The following is a 16911-nucleotide window of genomic DNA, read 5'->3' on the forward strand; positions in this document are numbered from 1 at the left end:
GGCAATCATTCAGTGGATAAATTACAATTTTCACCACCTCCTACAGCACGTAGTGTATTCTGTCATATATTCACAAAGCCCTGTTTGAATACTACAGACACCATCCGACCAAGCCCTTTAATTCCTGCGACTCTCAATAGGGGAGTGCATAATAAATCAATAACACACTCTTTCAAAATGAAAATAAAGAGGGCCAGTGACTAAGCCCCGAATCCCCTGTGATGTTAAAGTTCTCTGAGTGCCAGGCAAGTCAAATCAAATGTCCTCTAAGTTCTTCCAATATTGGAAAGCATTTCAAACACAAATATTTATTAAATTGGTTTGGGCTAACAACCCTCTGAGGTGGATGAGAGACAGAGTGTGAGAGCATGAGTAATAAAAAGGAAGGCTGTAGTGTGAGCCATGTTCTGAACTCTGACAACAGACAGAACTCTATGACCAGACTGTCAAAATGAGTGTCCAACAGCACGAAACAGTCATCACCGCCCAAACAGTGTGAATGTGCCAACACGCCCACAGAGGCATTGAACACACACAAATATACACATACAGCAGGTAAACAAGTTCAGAAGAACACAACTGATGCATTTACACCCACCTAAACACAAACATAGCCACTGGGTTGCACATAACTTAGTCAATAACTACGCAAGGTGTACTCACACTCAGCCTTGGCGCAGACCAGGCTGGCTGAGGGGTAACTGAACGAGCGCAGGATGGCTCCTATGGCCAGGCTCAGGTCCTCGTTGCTAGGGTACAGTGTGACAGAGGCAAAGCGCAAGTACGGCAAGCGTGGAGTTTCCTCAGGACCAATCTTCACATGAGGGATCTGTAAAAAAGAAACAAAAAAAGAAAAGGAGAGCGGAGAGAAGAAACATTAGGGAAGGCAAGAAAAAAACTAATGTGTTGTGATTAGGTCCTCTCCAAACACACACAACAGGAAAAAAAATAAAATAAGAGTGAATAAGGAAGATCCATTAGAGAGGCTAGAGGGTGAAAAGAGAGATAAGAAAGCAGACAGAGGCAGAGAACAGAGAGACCTAAGGATAAAAGGCTACGGGAAGAAGGGAGAAAATGGTTGGAAGAAGTGGATGGTGGTTAATTATATGAGAAGAAACTCAATAGGCAAGGAAAACTAAATCTCTAAATACATTCATCATGACGACTGTGTGGGTAGGAAGGGTAGGAAGTCAGAGAGAGGGAGCTAGATGTGCTCAGATTTGTAGCTATTTGTGTGTTTATCTTCCACGCTCACCTCCTTCTCTCCACATATGTGACTGACAGTAGAACCAGAGGCGGGGCTGGAGGCGGGACCTATCACAGAGACGACGCCTTTGGGTAGAATCTGACACACTGAAAGGAAAAAAGAAGAATAAACATTGAATATGCAGACACACACCTTACCTGAGCTTCGTTTTGACAGCAGCACAGAGTTGGCAAACAGTAAGGACCGCAGTCGGGGGGAAAAGTGTTGAAATTTAAAATGCAGCAAAAACTCAGAGGACGCATTATGATTTCAGTTTAACCACTGATTCTATTGTAGGAGCACGATGTATCTCATTATAATCTGATTTATTTTGAGATAAATACTCCAAGGACCACAGCAGGGCAGCCCACAGGTTGCCTTCTGCTATTATTCACTTGTTAAGACAGTCATTTTTAATGATTTTAATAATCTTTAAGACATTTTGCTCTAATTATATCTCTGGCGTCAGAACAATGCTGGCAAATTGTTTGTCACCTTTTTTGCATGATTACCCATTTTGCAGGGGGGGCGATGTTGGAAAAACCGTTTCACACATTAGTCTATTACATTAACTATTCATGAAATTATATGATTATTAACTCACTAATTTCTTTGCTCAGGAACGGCTGAAGTAAACAACATCTCTGAGATTCTGTTTTCAATATATTCAAGCATAAAGTTCACTGTTTAACCCGAAGTCACAACAAATGTCTCCTTTACGTTTATATACTGTATTTAAACCCAAATGAAACATTTGGGGAACATTTATATGTAGTAGGTAATTTGAGTCAGTTACCTTGTTAACCTTTATTTCTATCATTATTGTATTTATTTCATTCTGGGTTATTTGTGGGTTTTTGGTTTTTTTTTTGGTTTTTTTGGAGCTTTTTGTCTCTGTTTTCTGTTTTTTGGTTTGGTTTGTCACAGGTCAAAACTGGATTTTTGTTTTTATTTATTTATGTTTTATGAAGAAACTATGCAGCAGATTTTTTCTTTTAACTCAAACCTCCTCTACATGCAAGGGCCTGAAGTTTGCTTTGCACGTGTGAAATTGCTCCACTATAGTGAGTCGATACACGAGTGGGAGCAGATCAGGTTTTACTCATTGTCTGTCTTATACTTGATTAATTGACCGGTCTGCAGTTTGAGTTACTGATCAACAGCTGTAACAGACTCCTCCACCCACCAAAAACAAAAGAAACTTGGAAATGCTTAAAGGAACAGTTCAACATTTTGGGAAATATACTTCTTCACTTTCCTGGTGAGAGCTAGATGAGAAGACTGATGTCTCATGTCTGTATGATATTCTGACGCTATAGCTAGAAACCAGTTAGGTTACCTTAGCATAAAGCCTGGAAACAGGAGGGAAACAGCTGGCCTGGCTCAATCCAGATGTAGCAAAATATGTCTCCCCCCTTGTCTAAAGCTCACTAATTAACACATTGTATTTTGCATGTTTAATCCATGCAAAAACCAAATAGCTGTTGTCAGAAGAACATAACACTCAGTAAAACAGTAAATTATCGTCTTTATTCTTTTATGGATTAAACAAACAACACATAATGTGTTAATTGATTAATTTAAGGGGAGTGGTAGGTGGATTTTTTTTTTTTACATTTGGACAGAGGGTTTGCCATTTTCCCCCAATTTCCAGTCTTTCTGCTAATCTAAGGTGACCTGGTGCAGGCTGTAGTTTCATATAGTGTCCAGATATGAGAGTGGTATCAAGTTTCTCATCTAACTCTCTGCAAGAGAGCAAATGAATGCTTTTCCCAAGATGTTAAACTATCCCTTTAAAATCAAACATCTGCTGTTGATCAACATCCATCACAGACAGAAGCTGGATCATGCCCTGCACTCGGGGGCTAAATCCTTTAGCTTACAGAAAAAAGGTAATTGAAATGTTTTTGTACAGCATCTCTTCCGTAAGCACTAAGTTTATTTTTATCGACAATGTTTTCTGTCTACCCACCTGAAAAACACTTTTGTAGCTACAGCAGAAATGAGCCTGGTGAAAAAGTTCTGTTATTGCTGGTGTATTTGGTTTGTATTTTAATTAGTCCTCCTCAGTTCCTGTCATTGTCTGTGTGTATGTGTGCCTGCGTATGTGTGAGTACATATGCCCACACCGTGCTTGTGTGTGTGTGTGTGTATGAGAGTGTCTACACACAGTGTGTGTCCGTGCATGTATAAATGCCTGTGCACGTGCATGGGCGTGTGCATGTGTGTGCTTGGGTGTGTGTGCAGGAGTGTGTGTGTGTGTGTGTGTGTGTGTGTGCAAGCATGCCTTAGACAGCCGTAGCTGTAAGATGACGAGCTCTCTGATCCAGAGACCAAAAAAACGCTGCAAGCAAACAAGCCTGTCAGAGTCTCCTGCCCATCGGTCAAGGACACACACACACACAGAAAGACGCACACACACACACTTGCAACTCAAGCAAGCACATATGTACACAACCCTTCTCAAGCACACGCAGACATTTTGCCAGTAGCTTGTGGCAGGGTCACTGACCTATTAGAATAGGAGCAGGGAGCCGTGTCTCCTCTGTTGCAGGATTCTGCAGTACATCTTCTGTCTTTACAGACTCCAAACATTCTGTTTTAAGTTTGTATATCAATACAAATTTAATGGAGCAGCCTCTTTGGTATGGTGCTGCTTTCTGTTGGCCTGCTGCTGATCTATATTAGTATTTGATGATTTGTTTTTGTCTGCACAGTAGCCAGTTCCAGTTGTTACTGGAGGGGAATGGTCCGCTGTTTTTAATGAGACAGGCTTAGTGGCCTATTACTGGTCTCCAGTGACATGTAAAGTAATCTGTACAAGCTCTTACTGGTTCCTAATCACACAAAAGTGGTGGTGTTTTGTCACTCTAGTCATCACTTGAGGTTTTTGCTCGCAACATTTCAAAAAATGTTTTTATATATTTATTATATATTCACATATTATTATGTGAAGCGTTTTGGATTAAAATCTGCAGTAATTGGTAGGCTACTATTCTTTTCTACTCTATTAATGTTTCAATATTACTAATAATATCAACTGGTATTTTTAGTGGTAACTTTTTGTCTGTGTTAATAAGACACTATGCCCTTTTGGACTCTAATGGATTTAGCTGGATTTCATCACTCTTGCGGGGTTGTGTGAATCTGCTCTACTGTTCCTCTTTCGTGTGCATTGGCTCCACTCACTGGTGTCGGTAGTGTCGTACTGGGAGTCTTTTTGCAGCTCGTATATGTCCACCTCCACTCGGGCTCGGGCCGGACCCTCCATCACACTGTTGATGTTCTCCCTGGCCAGGGCCAGCGCCAGGCGCTCCCCACGCCCACACACAGACTGGTCATCCAGGATTGCCGCTAGAGAGGGAAGAAGAGACAGGTAAAACAGAGGAGAGAAGATGGATGGCACCGGGACAGGGGACAAATGGGAGAGGAGTGAAAAAAAAAGGATGAGCAAGGCTGAGAGGGGGATGATTGGTTAACAGCGTTATCCATGCTCATGTGTTGGTGGGAATGTATTTGGGAAGATGAGTGGGGCTGACAGAAGAATTGTAACCACTGACTGGAAAAGGAATGCAAGGAATTAATGTTATTCAACATAATAAGTGATATGAAATCCAAACTATATTAGAAACATTTAAACAGTTAAACATTTTGGGAAATATGGAAAGTAAGAAGCTGTTATATATGAACCTAGAGCCAAGTGACAATTAGCTTAGCTTAGCTTAGCATAAAGATAGGAAGCAATACAGCTAGCCTGGCTAAACTAAGGGGCCACTGGCTCTGACTTTATCAGACGAGATATTGATCTTCGCCAGAAAGCAAATAAGTATATTTCCCAAAATACTGAACTCATCCTTTAAAGAGAGAAGCATTCTTAAAGATGACCCGTAAACACACTTTCAGAAACTAAATTACCGCTGCAAACATTTGTACCAAGGTGGGTGATATATGATTGGTTTCACCTCGTGCCTGCGGTTTTTCTTTGTCAGTGCAGTGTATCTGCATTTACCATGTCATGATTTTAAAGAAGATTCCCTTTGACATTGAATGCAAATGAATTCATCAAATAAAATTAAAAATCAAATAAATCTCCCCTGTACTTGTTAGTCACATAGCCTGAGTTAACCAGTGAATGATGGTTGTACTGCATAAAAATGGGCTCATTGTTTCCAGTTTCTTCTTCTTTCACAATGGCAAAGACAAGAGAGCTGTCTGACAGCATCAGAAATGCTTTTATCAAAAAACATAATGATTCCGAAAGGCTACAAGGCAATTGGCAATGATCTTGAAAACCCTGTTTCAACAGTTCACTATGTTATCAAGAAGTTTCACAGTCATAAGACTGTTCAGATGCTTTCAGGACATGGTGCTGAGAAGGAACTCAGTGAGAGAAGTCTGCAAAAAAACAAAAAAAAACCACACCACACAAGTCTGATCTGGAGCAATCTGTGCCATACATTGCACACTGAACCAAGAAGATAAGCCACAGTCTTTCTGGGATAATGTTCTATGGACAGATGACACCAAAGCAGAGCTCTCGGGGAATGCAGTGCATCAGTTTGTTTATAGGTGACAAAATGAAGCTCACCTACAGTAAGACGTGGTGGGATTCTATCATGCTGTGGGGCTGCTTTGCTGCCTCTGGTACTGGAGGCATCGAATGTATCAAAGGAATGATGAAATCAGAAGATTACCAAGGCATTTTAGAGCGAAATGTGTTACTCAGTGTCAGAAAACTAGGTATGAGGCGAAGGTCTTGGGTCTTTCAGCAGGATAACAACCCCAAGCTCACATCCTGCAGCACAAAAGAATGGCTGAAAAGAGAGAGGACTGTTTAAAAATGGCCAACAAAGCGACGAGTCCTGACCTAAATTGTATTGAAAACCATTGGAGAGCGCTAAATTCTGCCCTTGCAAAAAGGATTCCTTCAAACTTAAAAGACCTTGAAGGCATAGAAGGGGAAGTGTGGCAGAAACTGCCAGCAGACAAGTACAAGAAGCTTCTAGAAGGCAAAAGAAATGTTTAGAGAATGTTGTTCTTGCATCTATTTACTACTGAAGGGTGCCAATATTTGTGTTCAGACTACATTTTGTATTTGCATTTTGCAAGCTTTTATTTTATTTTATTTTATTTTGTTCAATAACCTTGGACTTTTTATCAAAAATGGTTAATGTGCATTTATTTCTGAACCAGGACCAGGACTGTATGTGGGCTGATATGATTTGGTTTTGTGGCAGCATTTGTAATTGTGATTATGTTATGTTTACATTTATTTTTGTCAAACATCTGTGTAACCAAAATGTTTAGTTACAGAAAATGTCTATTTCTAATTTTTGATAATATGCAGATATCCCAACACCTGAATCCAGGATGTTTTAAACATCTCAGAGTACAGTTACAGAGGCATTGTTGCACACCTGTCAGACACTTCTGTCTGCTCCTCATGAAGGTTTTAAGGTAAAACTGAAAACTTGAAATTGCAACATGGCCTCTGAGAGAAATTTGTATCTGCCAATCACTTACAACTGAGAAGAGTAAAATGGGAAAACTTTTATTGCAAGTTTGGACTGAAATAACAACAACAGGTATGTTATTTGTGCTTTAAAACTCTTTTTCGTACTGTCCAAAGTGGCAAAATCAACTGTGAGGCACTGAAGCAAGCTGGAAAAAAAACACAAAGACACAAAAAGTATGTTGAGGAACTTTTTGACCCAGGTGAGGTGGGGATGGAAGGACGGCTGGCCACTCACCCATACGGACGGAGGAGAGCAGAGGGGCCTGACTGAGGGAGCGTGGCGGCATGGTGACTAGCAGGAAGGAGAGGAAGTGTATTGACAGCAGCAGTGCTGGCAGAGCCGGCATCTTCTACTGCTCCTCATGGAGAATGGTCTGCTGGCTGCCTGTACCACCACCTGCAGGAGCGGAGGAAAAACTGCGTGTTACTGGACACACAAACCACCGTCTTGACACAAGATGTCTCTCTTCAAACTGTCCTCCTGCGGCTTATCTTCAGTTTGCTCTGTCATTTCCATGTAGTGTGTGCACCTTTAATTTGACAGCACATAGAATAGACTTTCATACTCAGCTATGAAGATGTTCACTGTCATATCACAAAAGGCAGCCCAGTCCCATGCATACAGCCTGTCTCTTGATAAAATACACTACACTCATCTCTATTTATGTCTCCCGTGGAAAGTCTGCCGTTCAGCAGTGACAGTATTCAGCCTTGAAACGATCTCAAAGAAACCATCACAACAGTGGGCACACACATCACCGCTCATTCACTCATACACATCAATACTGTACAACATGCAAACATACATATAAACAAATGCAAACACGCAGAAACACAGTCACATACTAGAAACACCAATTGAACATTGTTCTAAAGACAACTGCCTTGAACACATGTACAACCATATGCAATACGCCCACACACGTCTGTATTCACTCATGTTTTCCATAACCTAACCACCACCCCCACTTTTGAACACACACACACACACACACACACACACACACACACACACACACACACACACACACAAAAGCAGACAAAGAGAGCTGAACTATGCTCCACTCTACAGGAGTGACAAAGCCTTGCTCTGACTGACAACATGACAAGGCAGCATGAAAGGATGGAGAGATGAAGGGAGGGATGAAGACAGAGGAGAGAAGAAGGAGTGCTGTGTGACAGACAGGCAGGGAGGTAGAGGGAGGGGTGGCGCTGGTGATGGTGGCCACGGTGGTGAGGCATGTTGACCTGGGAATGTTTCAAACTTCTGGTTCACCGGTCTGGGCTTTAGACAGGTCTGACAGACAGCTAAAAGACTCAGTTCATGACCCTCAATTGACCCCTGCAGCTGTAAACAGAGGCGGTGCTGCAGAACTAGAGTGCTGACCTTTGAACTCTGACGAGTGCATGCGGGGGTGGAAACGAGGTGATGTTGTGTGTTCGTGTATACGCTTGTGTGTACATCAAAGAGGCAGATGATGTGGACTGTCAGTGACTGCAGTGATGGAACATCCCTCCCATCTCCATCCTGGTTTTTTTTTTTCTTTTTCACTTTGAGATCATCATTTTGTCTTTATTTTCCTTGCTCACCTTTCCCACACTTGTTTGTCTTTGACTTTTAAAGCACATCAAAAGCCAACTATGCTTCCTTTATTCTCTATAACCTTTATGCAGTTACTGACCTCCCTTTCTTCCTGTCTAACTTTACATGTCTCTCATTATCTGGTTTGTTGTGTCAGAGGGTGAGCGAACACGTGCACGAACATGTTTGTGATACTAATAGCAGGCGCCATGCTGTGCAAATGGCAATGTTGCTCTCATTATGGTTTCCACAGCTCAAAGTGAACACAGGCATGTCTTATGTAAAGCCATCTGTATGTGGGACACAACATAGAAAAACAGGCACACAGCGGGAGCAATTTTTTCTTTCCCACTCGCTGTTTTCAATAAACCATTCTTGTTTTAACACTGTGTGTTATACTGAAGGGGCCAGTAAATAATTACTGCACCAAAAAGTAAGAAAATTTCATCCTGTTCTGATTTTTGTGTGCATGTTGCGTATGCATATGTGCAACAGAGACAGTAATGAAAGAGCTGATTATTCTGACCTCACGGTGAGATACGGCAAACTGCTGCCACACAACTATGTATTGTGTTGCACACTACTCCATTTTGCTGGCTGTTACTACTGTATTCTGTTTGCCCCCAACACCATTGGTCTCTTTTCTCAATTTACTCCTCACCAAAGTGTGTGTTTGGTGTCCGGACCTGTGTGTTTATTCCAGAGCATGCATGGGCATGCGCTTACCTTGTGTGAGTGTGATGGCGTATTGATCGAGCCCAGCTGAAGTGGTGGGCCCTCAGGTGCAGTCAATCAAAACAATGGGGAACCTATCATGGGAGCGCTGCATTTCACAGGAGCCATCTGATTGGCTATTACCAAGAAGCAGATTGCCATGATGACGAATAAGATCCTAACTGAGGCTATGCCTTCATCAATGATGGGATGGAACCGGTGCTATTTCATTGTTATTGAGAGCTATTGACAGCATTAGACAGAGAAGATTAAAGCATCTATACTCTGTAGAGAAGGAGGGTGTTGGGGGAGGAAGGAGATGGAAAGCTGTGATAGAAGTAAGGAGAATGAGAGAAAAAAAGAAGCAGAGGGAATGGACTGGTGACGATGAGGGAATAACAGAACAAAATTGAATACAGAGAGAAGAGATTGGAAAGTGTTTCTGCAGAAAGAGAGACGCAGAGCAGGATAGAGATGGAAAGACAGAAGTGCAGTGGTGGAAAGTACATTTATTCAAGTGCTGCACTCAGGATTTATATTAGCTTATACTTTTGCTCCACTACATTTCAGAGGGAAATGTTGTAGCTTCTAGTCCACCACAGCGACTGGTTATCCTACAAAGTAAATGGTCAACTTACAAAATATGATTCATTGTTTTAAATTAAGCTCCCTACATTGCACTGAGTGATTAGAATGAGCAATTTATTGGCAATTAGCACCTAATACTTTATCACTAATGGCAGATTTCATGTGTTCTCTCATTTAAACCCTACTGTACACAATCACCACATAGCCCTAAACATCCCAAATGTAGAGTACACACTAACCTTTGCGTAAGCTACATATTCTTATCAGCCTTTGAGATTTTAAAGCTTTACTATTCAGTGTTTTTCATCTCTCTGTTTGTTGTTTGGCTTTAGACATGTTGTTCTTGGTTGACTGACTATTAATGTTAAAGAATCTTGATCTCATTGAGGCCTGATTAAATACGCTTTGCACAATAACCACTTTTGACAGCTTTAAATATCAAATACTTCTAATACTTGTGTGCGTTAGTAAGATTTTGAATTCATTTTTTTCTGACTGCGTGTTCCACCACTGCAGCGGAGTGAAAGAAAATAAGCAGTTACAATGTAGTAGAATCAGGTGGAGGGAGTCAGGATAATAGATACAGTCAAATAGAAAGAGAGAGAAAATAGTGAGATACTATTGCCGTGTTTAATCTGCGAGGACTGAGTGTCTGGCTGCCGTACGTGCTCTGTTGCTGTAGTAGTACATGGCTGAGTCCCTGTAGCAATCGGGTGTCAGTCTGCAGGGAGCTGGAGCAGCGAGAGGGCCGAGCGGAGCCAGACTAGTCTGAGCTGTACAGAGAACACTGCTTCTAGCCCCCCTCACTCGCTTTCATTCTGCACCCTGCTGTAAGTCACCCTGCATGTTGGCATCACTGAGAAATACACAAAAGCAAAAATACATGAATATCCTAACTCGCACTGTGTGTGTGTGTGAGTGTATGTGTGAGTGCAGTAGAGAGAGTAGAAAAGAGAGAGAGCAAGCGAGAGAGAGAGGCCGAGAGAGAACAGAGAGTGAGAGAGGAGACATTCATCCCAGTTGGAGATTTAGCTGTTTGGTGCATGCATTCATCTTAGTGTGTATGAACGCATATGCATATTTGTGTGTGCTTGCTGAATGTGTGTGTATGTGTGTCTGTATGTCTGTATGTCTGTGTGTGTGTGTGTGTGTGTGTGTGTGTGTGTGTGTGTGTGTCTGTGTGTGTGTGTGTGTGTGTTTGTGTGTGCTGGAGATTTGGCGGCTTGCTTATAGTGTCTGCAGTGCCTATTATGAAAGAGAAAACCGTAAAATCAGAGATCTTAATTATCTAGAGAGAGTGAGGGGGGGAAAGGGAGGGGTGGTAGGCAAGGAAAGGGAAGCAAAGGCAGGGCTGGACTTGGATGGAGGGAGGGAGGGGAGGGGGAGATATGGAGAAAATCTGAAAACAAGGGAACACTATCTCGCCTCACACCCCCAGGCAGATGAGGAGAGGATGAACGGAGACTAAGGCAGAGGAAGCAGGATGAGTGATAGCAGGGGAGAAGTGGAAGAAGAGGGGGATGTGGAGAAAGACAAAAAGAACTCAGACGGAGAAAAGCAGCTTGAGGGGGGGATGAGGAGAAGGAGAGGAGAAGGGTGTTGGTGGGGGGGCTGGCGAATCATTTGTTTTTCCCTTTCTGCCTTATTGTATGACACAAGAAAATCTGACAGTTATCATAATGGAAGGATGAATCATTCCCATAATTGAATTTGCAAGTGGAACGGCTTCAGTGGCTGTGGATTTAAGAAGACTGTACCGCCAGTCATTATGGGACAGAAGTGTTATTTGCTCATTCTTGTCACAATTAGTAGTCATTGTTGACTAGAGAGCGCCTGCTGCGGAGAGCTGGGCTGCCATCCCTGAATGAGCCCAGGGAGTCGGGACATTTCAGAGCATTTGTTAACCCCTAGACAGTACGGGTGAGCTGGGAGGTCGGTGTGGTGTGTGTGTGTGTTTGTGTGTGTGTGTGTTTGTGTGTGTGTGTGTGTGTATACAAGCAGTGTCAGGGGAAGTGAAAAAAGACAGAGGACCCTTTGCTCACCTCTTTTGGCTTTTTGTAGGATTAAGTGTTTAGTTCTTTGTGTCTCTATCTAATATCAAAGCAGCACCACATGTTCTTCGGTTGCATTTTTACTTTGCACCCAACCCTCTCCTCTCCTCTTCCATGTACCTCTGTGATCTCACCATCTCTGCCTTTCTCTTCCATTTTACCTTTGTCCTCCTCTCTTTGGTCTCATCTCTCTGTTCCTCCTATCCCTTTTGTTTCAGTATTTCTTTTCTTTTATGGAGGTTTACCTTCACCTTGCCTTCTTATTGCCTCGCTTAATTCTCAGCAATACACACTTTTGAGATTTCAGATTTGTAGCATGCCAGACTTTAAGGTGAGGTTCAACATTCTGAGCAAATATCTGAGCAAATATGATTTATTCATGTGATGTCGTTCTACCAGGATGCTGGTACGTATATCTCAAATGAGATTTTTGAAAATGTTTACTTGAATGCAGAGTGTTGGGTAAAAGGTTACATTAGCTTGGCCATATGGAATAGGAAAAAGTAAATGCTCCATATCTTAAAACTATTCTAAATGCAAACTAAGTCTTATAAAGTGGCATGGACACAATAACGCAAACAGCTATAGTAAATAATGCATTTCAATACAACAGTAGTGCAATAAACACAACCTTATGGTGTTGGGTGTGTGTTTCTGTGAAGAGTTCTTCTCACATCTGACAATGTAGTACAGTTTTTAAACCACATTCATACCCTATGACTCGCACTGAACACTGGCACCCGACATTGAAAACATCAAGTGTCACAAAATCATTCAATATGAACATAATTCTGAGGGACAGAGCTGACAGACAATTAATCAACAATTTGACAATCGAGTAAATGTTTAAATCTTTTATGAAGCAAAAATGCCAAACATTTGCTGCTCAGTACTGGGAGTTGTGGCTTTTCTTCTTCTTAATGACTGTAAATTGAATCTCTTTTAGTTTTGGTTGATGGTTGAATAAAAGAAGCTATTTGACAATGTCACCTTGGGCCCTGGGAAAGTGTGATTTAAAGTGCATGACAATTACTAGAATAAGGGTGAAAAAGTCAGACAGACGATCCAACCGGGATCCAAACATGTCCACTTAAATAAGAGGATAAGTAAATTTGTGGTTTGGTGTCAGCGGCACAGCGTTTCATCTATGCTGATTTTCAGTAGCCTTACACCTACATGTGATGTCCACATACTGAAACTGTGCTCTTTCTTATTTATAGAATAAACAAGTAATAAAATAGCAACCCACAGATGAATCAAAAAGGAAAAAAAACATCAGTTGAAGCCCTAATGTCAAATAACAGCTTCATGGTATTTATGAGAGGGCTGTTATTTGATTGTACAGGTGTTTACATTATTGTGTCCAGTCTCAAGCCTTCTGTCTCACTGCTACTCCCACCCACTTCCTATATATTTTCACCTTGTCCTCCCTCAGCGGGGCTCCAGACACTATGATCTCTCATTTTCACCTCTCTGCCCTCTCCTCTCTCTCTCTCTTGCTCTCTCTCTGTCTCTTTCTCCATCCTCCCCCACCTCTGTATCTCTTCTCACTCAGCCTCTATCTATTTTGTCTCCTTTCCTCAGGAACACTCTATACCCCTGTCTCTTTACTGACCTCTCTCTTCTCTCTCCCTATCTTAGCTCTCACCGGTCCCCTCAATCTCAACAGTGCACTTTCTCTGTTACAGTGTCCCCCCCCCACCCCCACCCCCGCTTCTTTCCCTCTCCCTCTCTCTCCCTCTCTCCCTCTCTCCTTCTCTCTCTGTTCATTGGACATGGATAAATTCTTCCCAGTGTTCTCCTTGACAAAGAGGCCCTCAGTCAGTGACACCGCCTGCTTGGGGAACCACCGTGCTCTTGTGACACTGTCACATCTGAGTATGTCACGCACATACACACACACACACACACACACACACAGACAAACATACAAGCATCCACGAGCCGCACACACATACACCAACTCTTGAACTCTTGAGACGTTGTGCATAAGAGGATGTCTTTTTGCTTTCTCTACGTCGATGCATGTCTGCGTGTTGTTTGTTCTTGTAGGCGCCAGCGGTGAGTTTGCATTTCAGCCTTCCTGCATGCATATGTACCACCTGCTGATCAGATCAGAGTGAGGGTGGAGAGGGAGGGTGTGGGGTGAAGCTCAGAGAGCCGCTTTCCCCCCGGGAGCTGTTTAAAAAAGACGTGCTGTTCAGTGTCAGTAGCTGTCGACGCGGATCCCACCTGTTGCAGCTGCGGCTTACGTAAGCACAGCAGTTCAATCACAATTAGGAAGCTCTCCTTGAACTCACTCGCCCCCTGGCTTGTTTGCTAAAATTTGCATTCACAACAAAAGCCTTAGAAATATAAGAGTGATATTATTACACACGGCGCTGCAAAGAGAACAATGTCCGAGTGAGAGGAGAACGCTGTCAATTTAAATCAGCGTTAACTATCAGGTGGATGGATATGAAATGTTTTTGCTTTCATCTTAAATGGCTGGTATGGACTTAGTTATAGGACTTCATACAATCGTATTGGTACATACTTTAGTGTTTGACTTGTTATAAACTCATTGTTGGACTACAAGTCCCCTATGTTTTGAATTTTTACTAACTCTTACAATTTTCCCTTCTTCTTTCTCTTCTTCTTTTTTGTAGATGTCTTTTCCCGACTACGTCTTCTGCTACACCCCTGGCCATCCGAAGAGGAGGGGTGTCCTTTTGAAATGTCTCTCCTGAGGCTTATTTTCTTTCTGCGTATGTGCTAAAGACTTTTTTGTGTGTGAATAGTATTTTTCTTGTCTTCTTAGAGAGCCTAGCGCCAATGGTGTGAGTCTGTTGAGCCCATTGAGACGTTTGTGTGCTTTATTGGTCTCCAAATATAAATCTGACGAGGCTTGACTCTTTGTAGAGGCAACGTGACCTCATATTAACACAAAGATCTTCTATATGTTTCAGTTGGCTGATGCCGAAAAACTACGTCACATCATGAAAGCACTTCAGGGTCAGAAGTGTAGTTTGTTCAATCAGCCCGAGCACAATGGCTTCAAAACGTGAACGTGTGTGAATCCCTGGGAGCTTGTGAGGGAACATTGCTTCAGAATAAGCAGATATTTATACTGAGGCTGAAATGGAAAACGGAAACAATGCTGCTATATGCTGTGAGGCAGACAAAGGTAGAATGTTTGCCTTCGCACAGCCGTGGCTCTGTGATGAACCGATGAACCGACTCCACGCAGCTCTCCCACTTAGACACCCACGCGACACACACACACACACACATACACACACAACAGATACATAGAGATGTACACAAACATATCCAACACACACATACACAGGTTGTGGTTTAAATGACTCAGATGGCATTTGCTCTCTCTGTCTCTCTCCCGCTCTCATTGTCAGGTTTTGCTGCCGTGGCAACAGAGTCGAGGATGAGAGGAGGAGGCAGTGGGAGTGGGGAGGAGGGTGGGGGAGACAGAGAGAGAGAGAGAGAGAGAGAGAGAGAGAGAGAGAGAGAGAGAGAGGAGAGGGAGCTGGTGATGGAACAGGTAAATGAGAGATCGAGGAGTCAGAGCCCACTGGTCATGTGAGGCAGGGCTTTGTCGCTGCTGCAGTGTGTGTTTTTGACTGGGCTCTAGTAGTGAGAGGCAGAAACACTGAGAATGTGGTTTTGCTACGTGACTGGGAGCAAGTGTGCATGCTGCGCCTGACTCGGGTGTGCGCACCGTATGACTACAACATGTTGCGTGTCCACTCAGATTGTTGTATAATTCTGTCACCCACGACTACATCTAAAATTGGTCATCTGAGATCAGGACGAGCCATCACACTATCAGCGCTGATAGAGAGCAAACAGAAAAAAGCATGAAAATAAAGGGGCAACTGAGTGCTGTGAAAGTGCTCTTCTGTTTCAAGTTTACATTGAGGGTTTCTGGTTTGTGTTTTCGTCTGTACTAATTTGCTCTGCAGAAAGCAGCATGCTCAAATTTGGTTTGTTTTCAGCTGCCCGGGGCAAGAGACAAATTCTCTCTGACTGCACTTCTCAGACTCAGTTCAACATCTGAAAAGGATTCACTTGCAACTATGCAAAGCAACTACGCAAAGACCAAAATATGTAGGGCAAGCCACTGTTCTCATTCCAGGAGATGAATGATCACGCTCTCTTTTAGAGTTAAACTGTCGAGCACTAATGTAGAAATCCTGGGTTAAAATCCTGTTAAAAAACAAAACCGCTCAGTATGTTTTTTCGGAGGATTGTTGCCCACTGTCTTTCATTTACGACATTTCACAAAGAGATCAGTGCAAGTAATCGTTGCAGGTATTATGAGAGGTATTCAGAGAATCAATAGGATCATATGAAAATATCATTACAAGTTTCCAGTAAATGTCTTTCTATGAAAAGACGTGGAACTTGATCATTGAAACAATCAGACGGTGATGATTTCAAACTAACAGTAACAGTAAGCAGCAGTAACTGCCATTTGTAAGTATGTGCTGACCAGTTCAACCTCCTGGCTGAATAAAACACTTCATATATTCACTTGTTTCTTCATTTGTTACTGTAATACATTTATAAGTTAAGTAGGCACCAGGCAGTAGATGAAAAAATAATTCAATCTAATGAAAACAAATGTAGTAATTATCTTGTTTACTTCATGTTGTTTCATCTGACATTGTTTTCTGGTTGTGTTGAGGACTGTGCCCTGGGATAAATGCATGAAAAATACATTTCAGTTTTTGATGCTGCTGCGAAAATAGATGAGAAGTTTGCATTAGTGCCAGATGGTGAGTATAAGCCATGAATTATGCCATGAGACTTGAGACAGCGCCAATCTGTGTTGACTCAGTGACTATCTGAAGTCTGGGTCTTAATATGTTCCTCATGTTACTACCAGGGAAAAATCTAAAACTAACTCTACAAATGGTAGCCACAAATAAATGAATAATTACTTGAAATAACAGAAACAGTTCAAGGTAACTCTATTTTCTGTCCTTGAATGTGCAGGTGAATAAACACAGGAACAAAAACTGTGAGGAGCAGGGGCACTCCTGGTGGCTGTATTGGATTACATAATTGATCAAATTATTTATGAGCAATTTGATAAAAAGAAAGAAACGGCATCATCCATATTAAAAAGGTCACAAAAGCAATAGCGTAACACAATGAAGCCCTGAGGGATTTTTTTTTCATTGTGTCTCATGTTAAAAACAACATGAGTACA

The 16911-nt window shown here is 42.2% G+C and overlaps 1 protein-coding gene across 3 annotated transcripts in view; it reads right to left on the minus strand.

Annotated features, from left to right (window-relative positions):
• Window positions 1-16911, minus strand: part of grik5 (glutamate receptor, ionotropic, kainate 5) — an 85607-nt gene that overhangs the window by 32874 nt on the left and 35822 nt on the right. For 2 of the 3 annotated variants that reach the window (XM_071470808.1, XM_071470806.1), the window contains exons 4-7: window positions 6997-7158; window positions 4436-4600; window positions 1256-1353; window positions 664-829 (exon numbers count right to left, since the gene is read on the minus strand). In XM_071470808.1, the coding sequence (XP_071326909.1) occupies window positions 664-829; window positions 1256-1353; window positions 4436-4600; window positions 6997-7108 (541 nt within the window). In that variant the 5' untranslated portion in view covers window positions 7109-7158. Of the gene's footprint in view, window positions 1-663; window positions 830-1255; window positions 1354-4435; window positions 4601-6996; window positions 7159-9069; window positions 9311-16911 lie in introns of those variants that run through there. The other variant, XM_071470807.1, reaches the window with a different exon arrangement.

Source organism: Trachinotus anak, unplaced genomic scaffold (genome assembly GCF_046630095.1).
Source record: "Trachinotus anak isolate AG129_WGS33_773 ecotype Australia unplaced genomic scaffold, CSIRO_AGI_Tana_v1 ptg000032l, whole genome shotgun sequence".
NCBI classification, from domain to species: domain Eukaryota; kingdom Metazoa; phylum Chordata; class Actinopteri; order Carangiformes; family Carangidae; genus Trachinotus; species Trachinotus anak.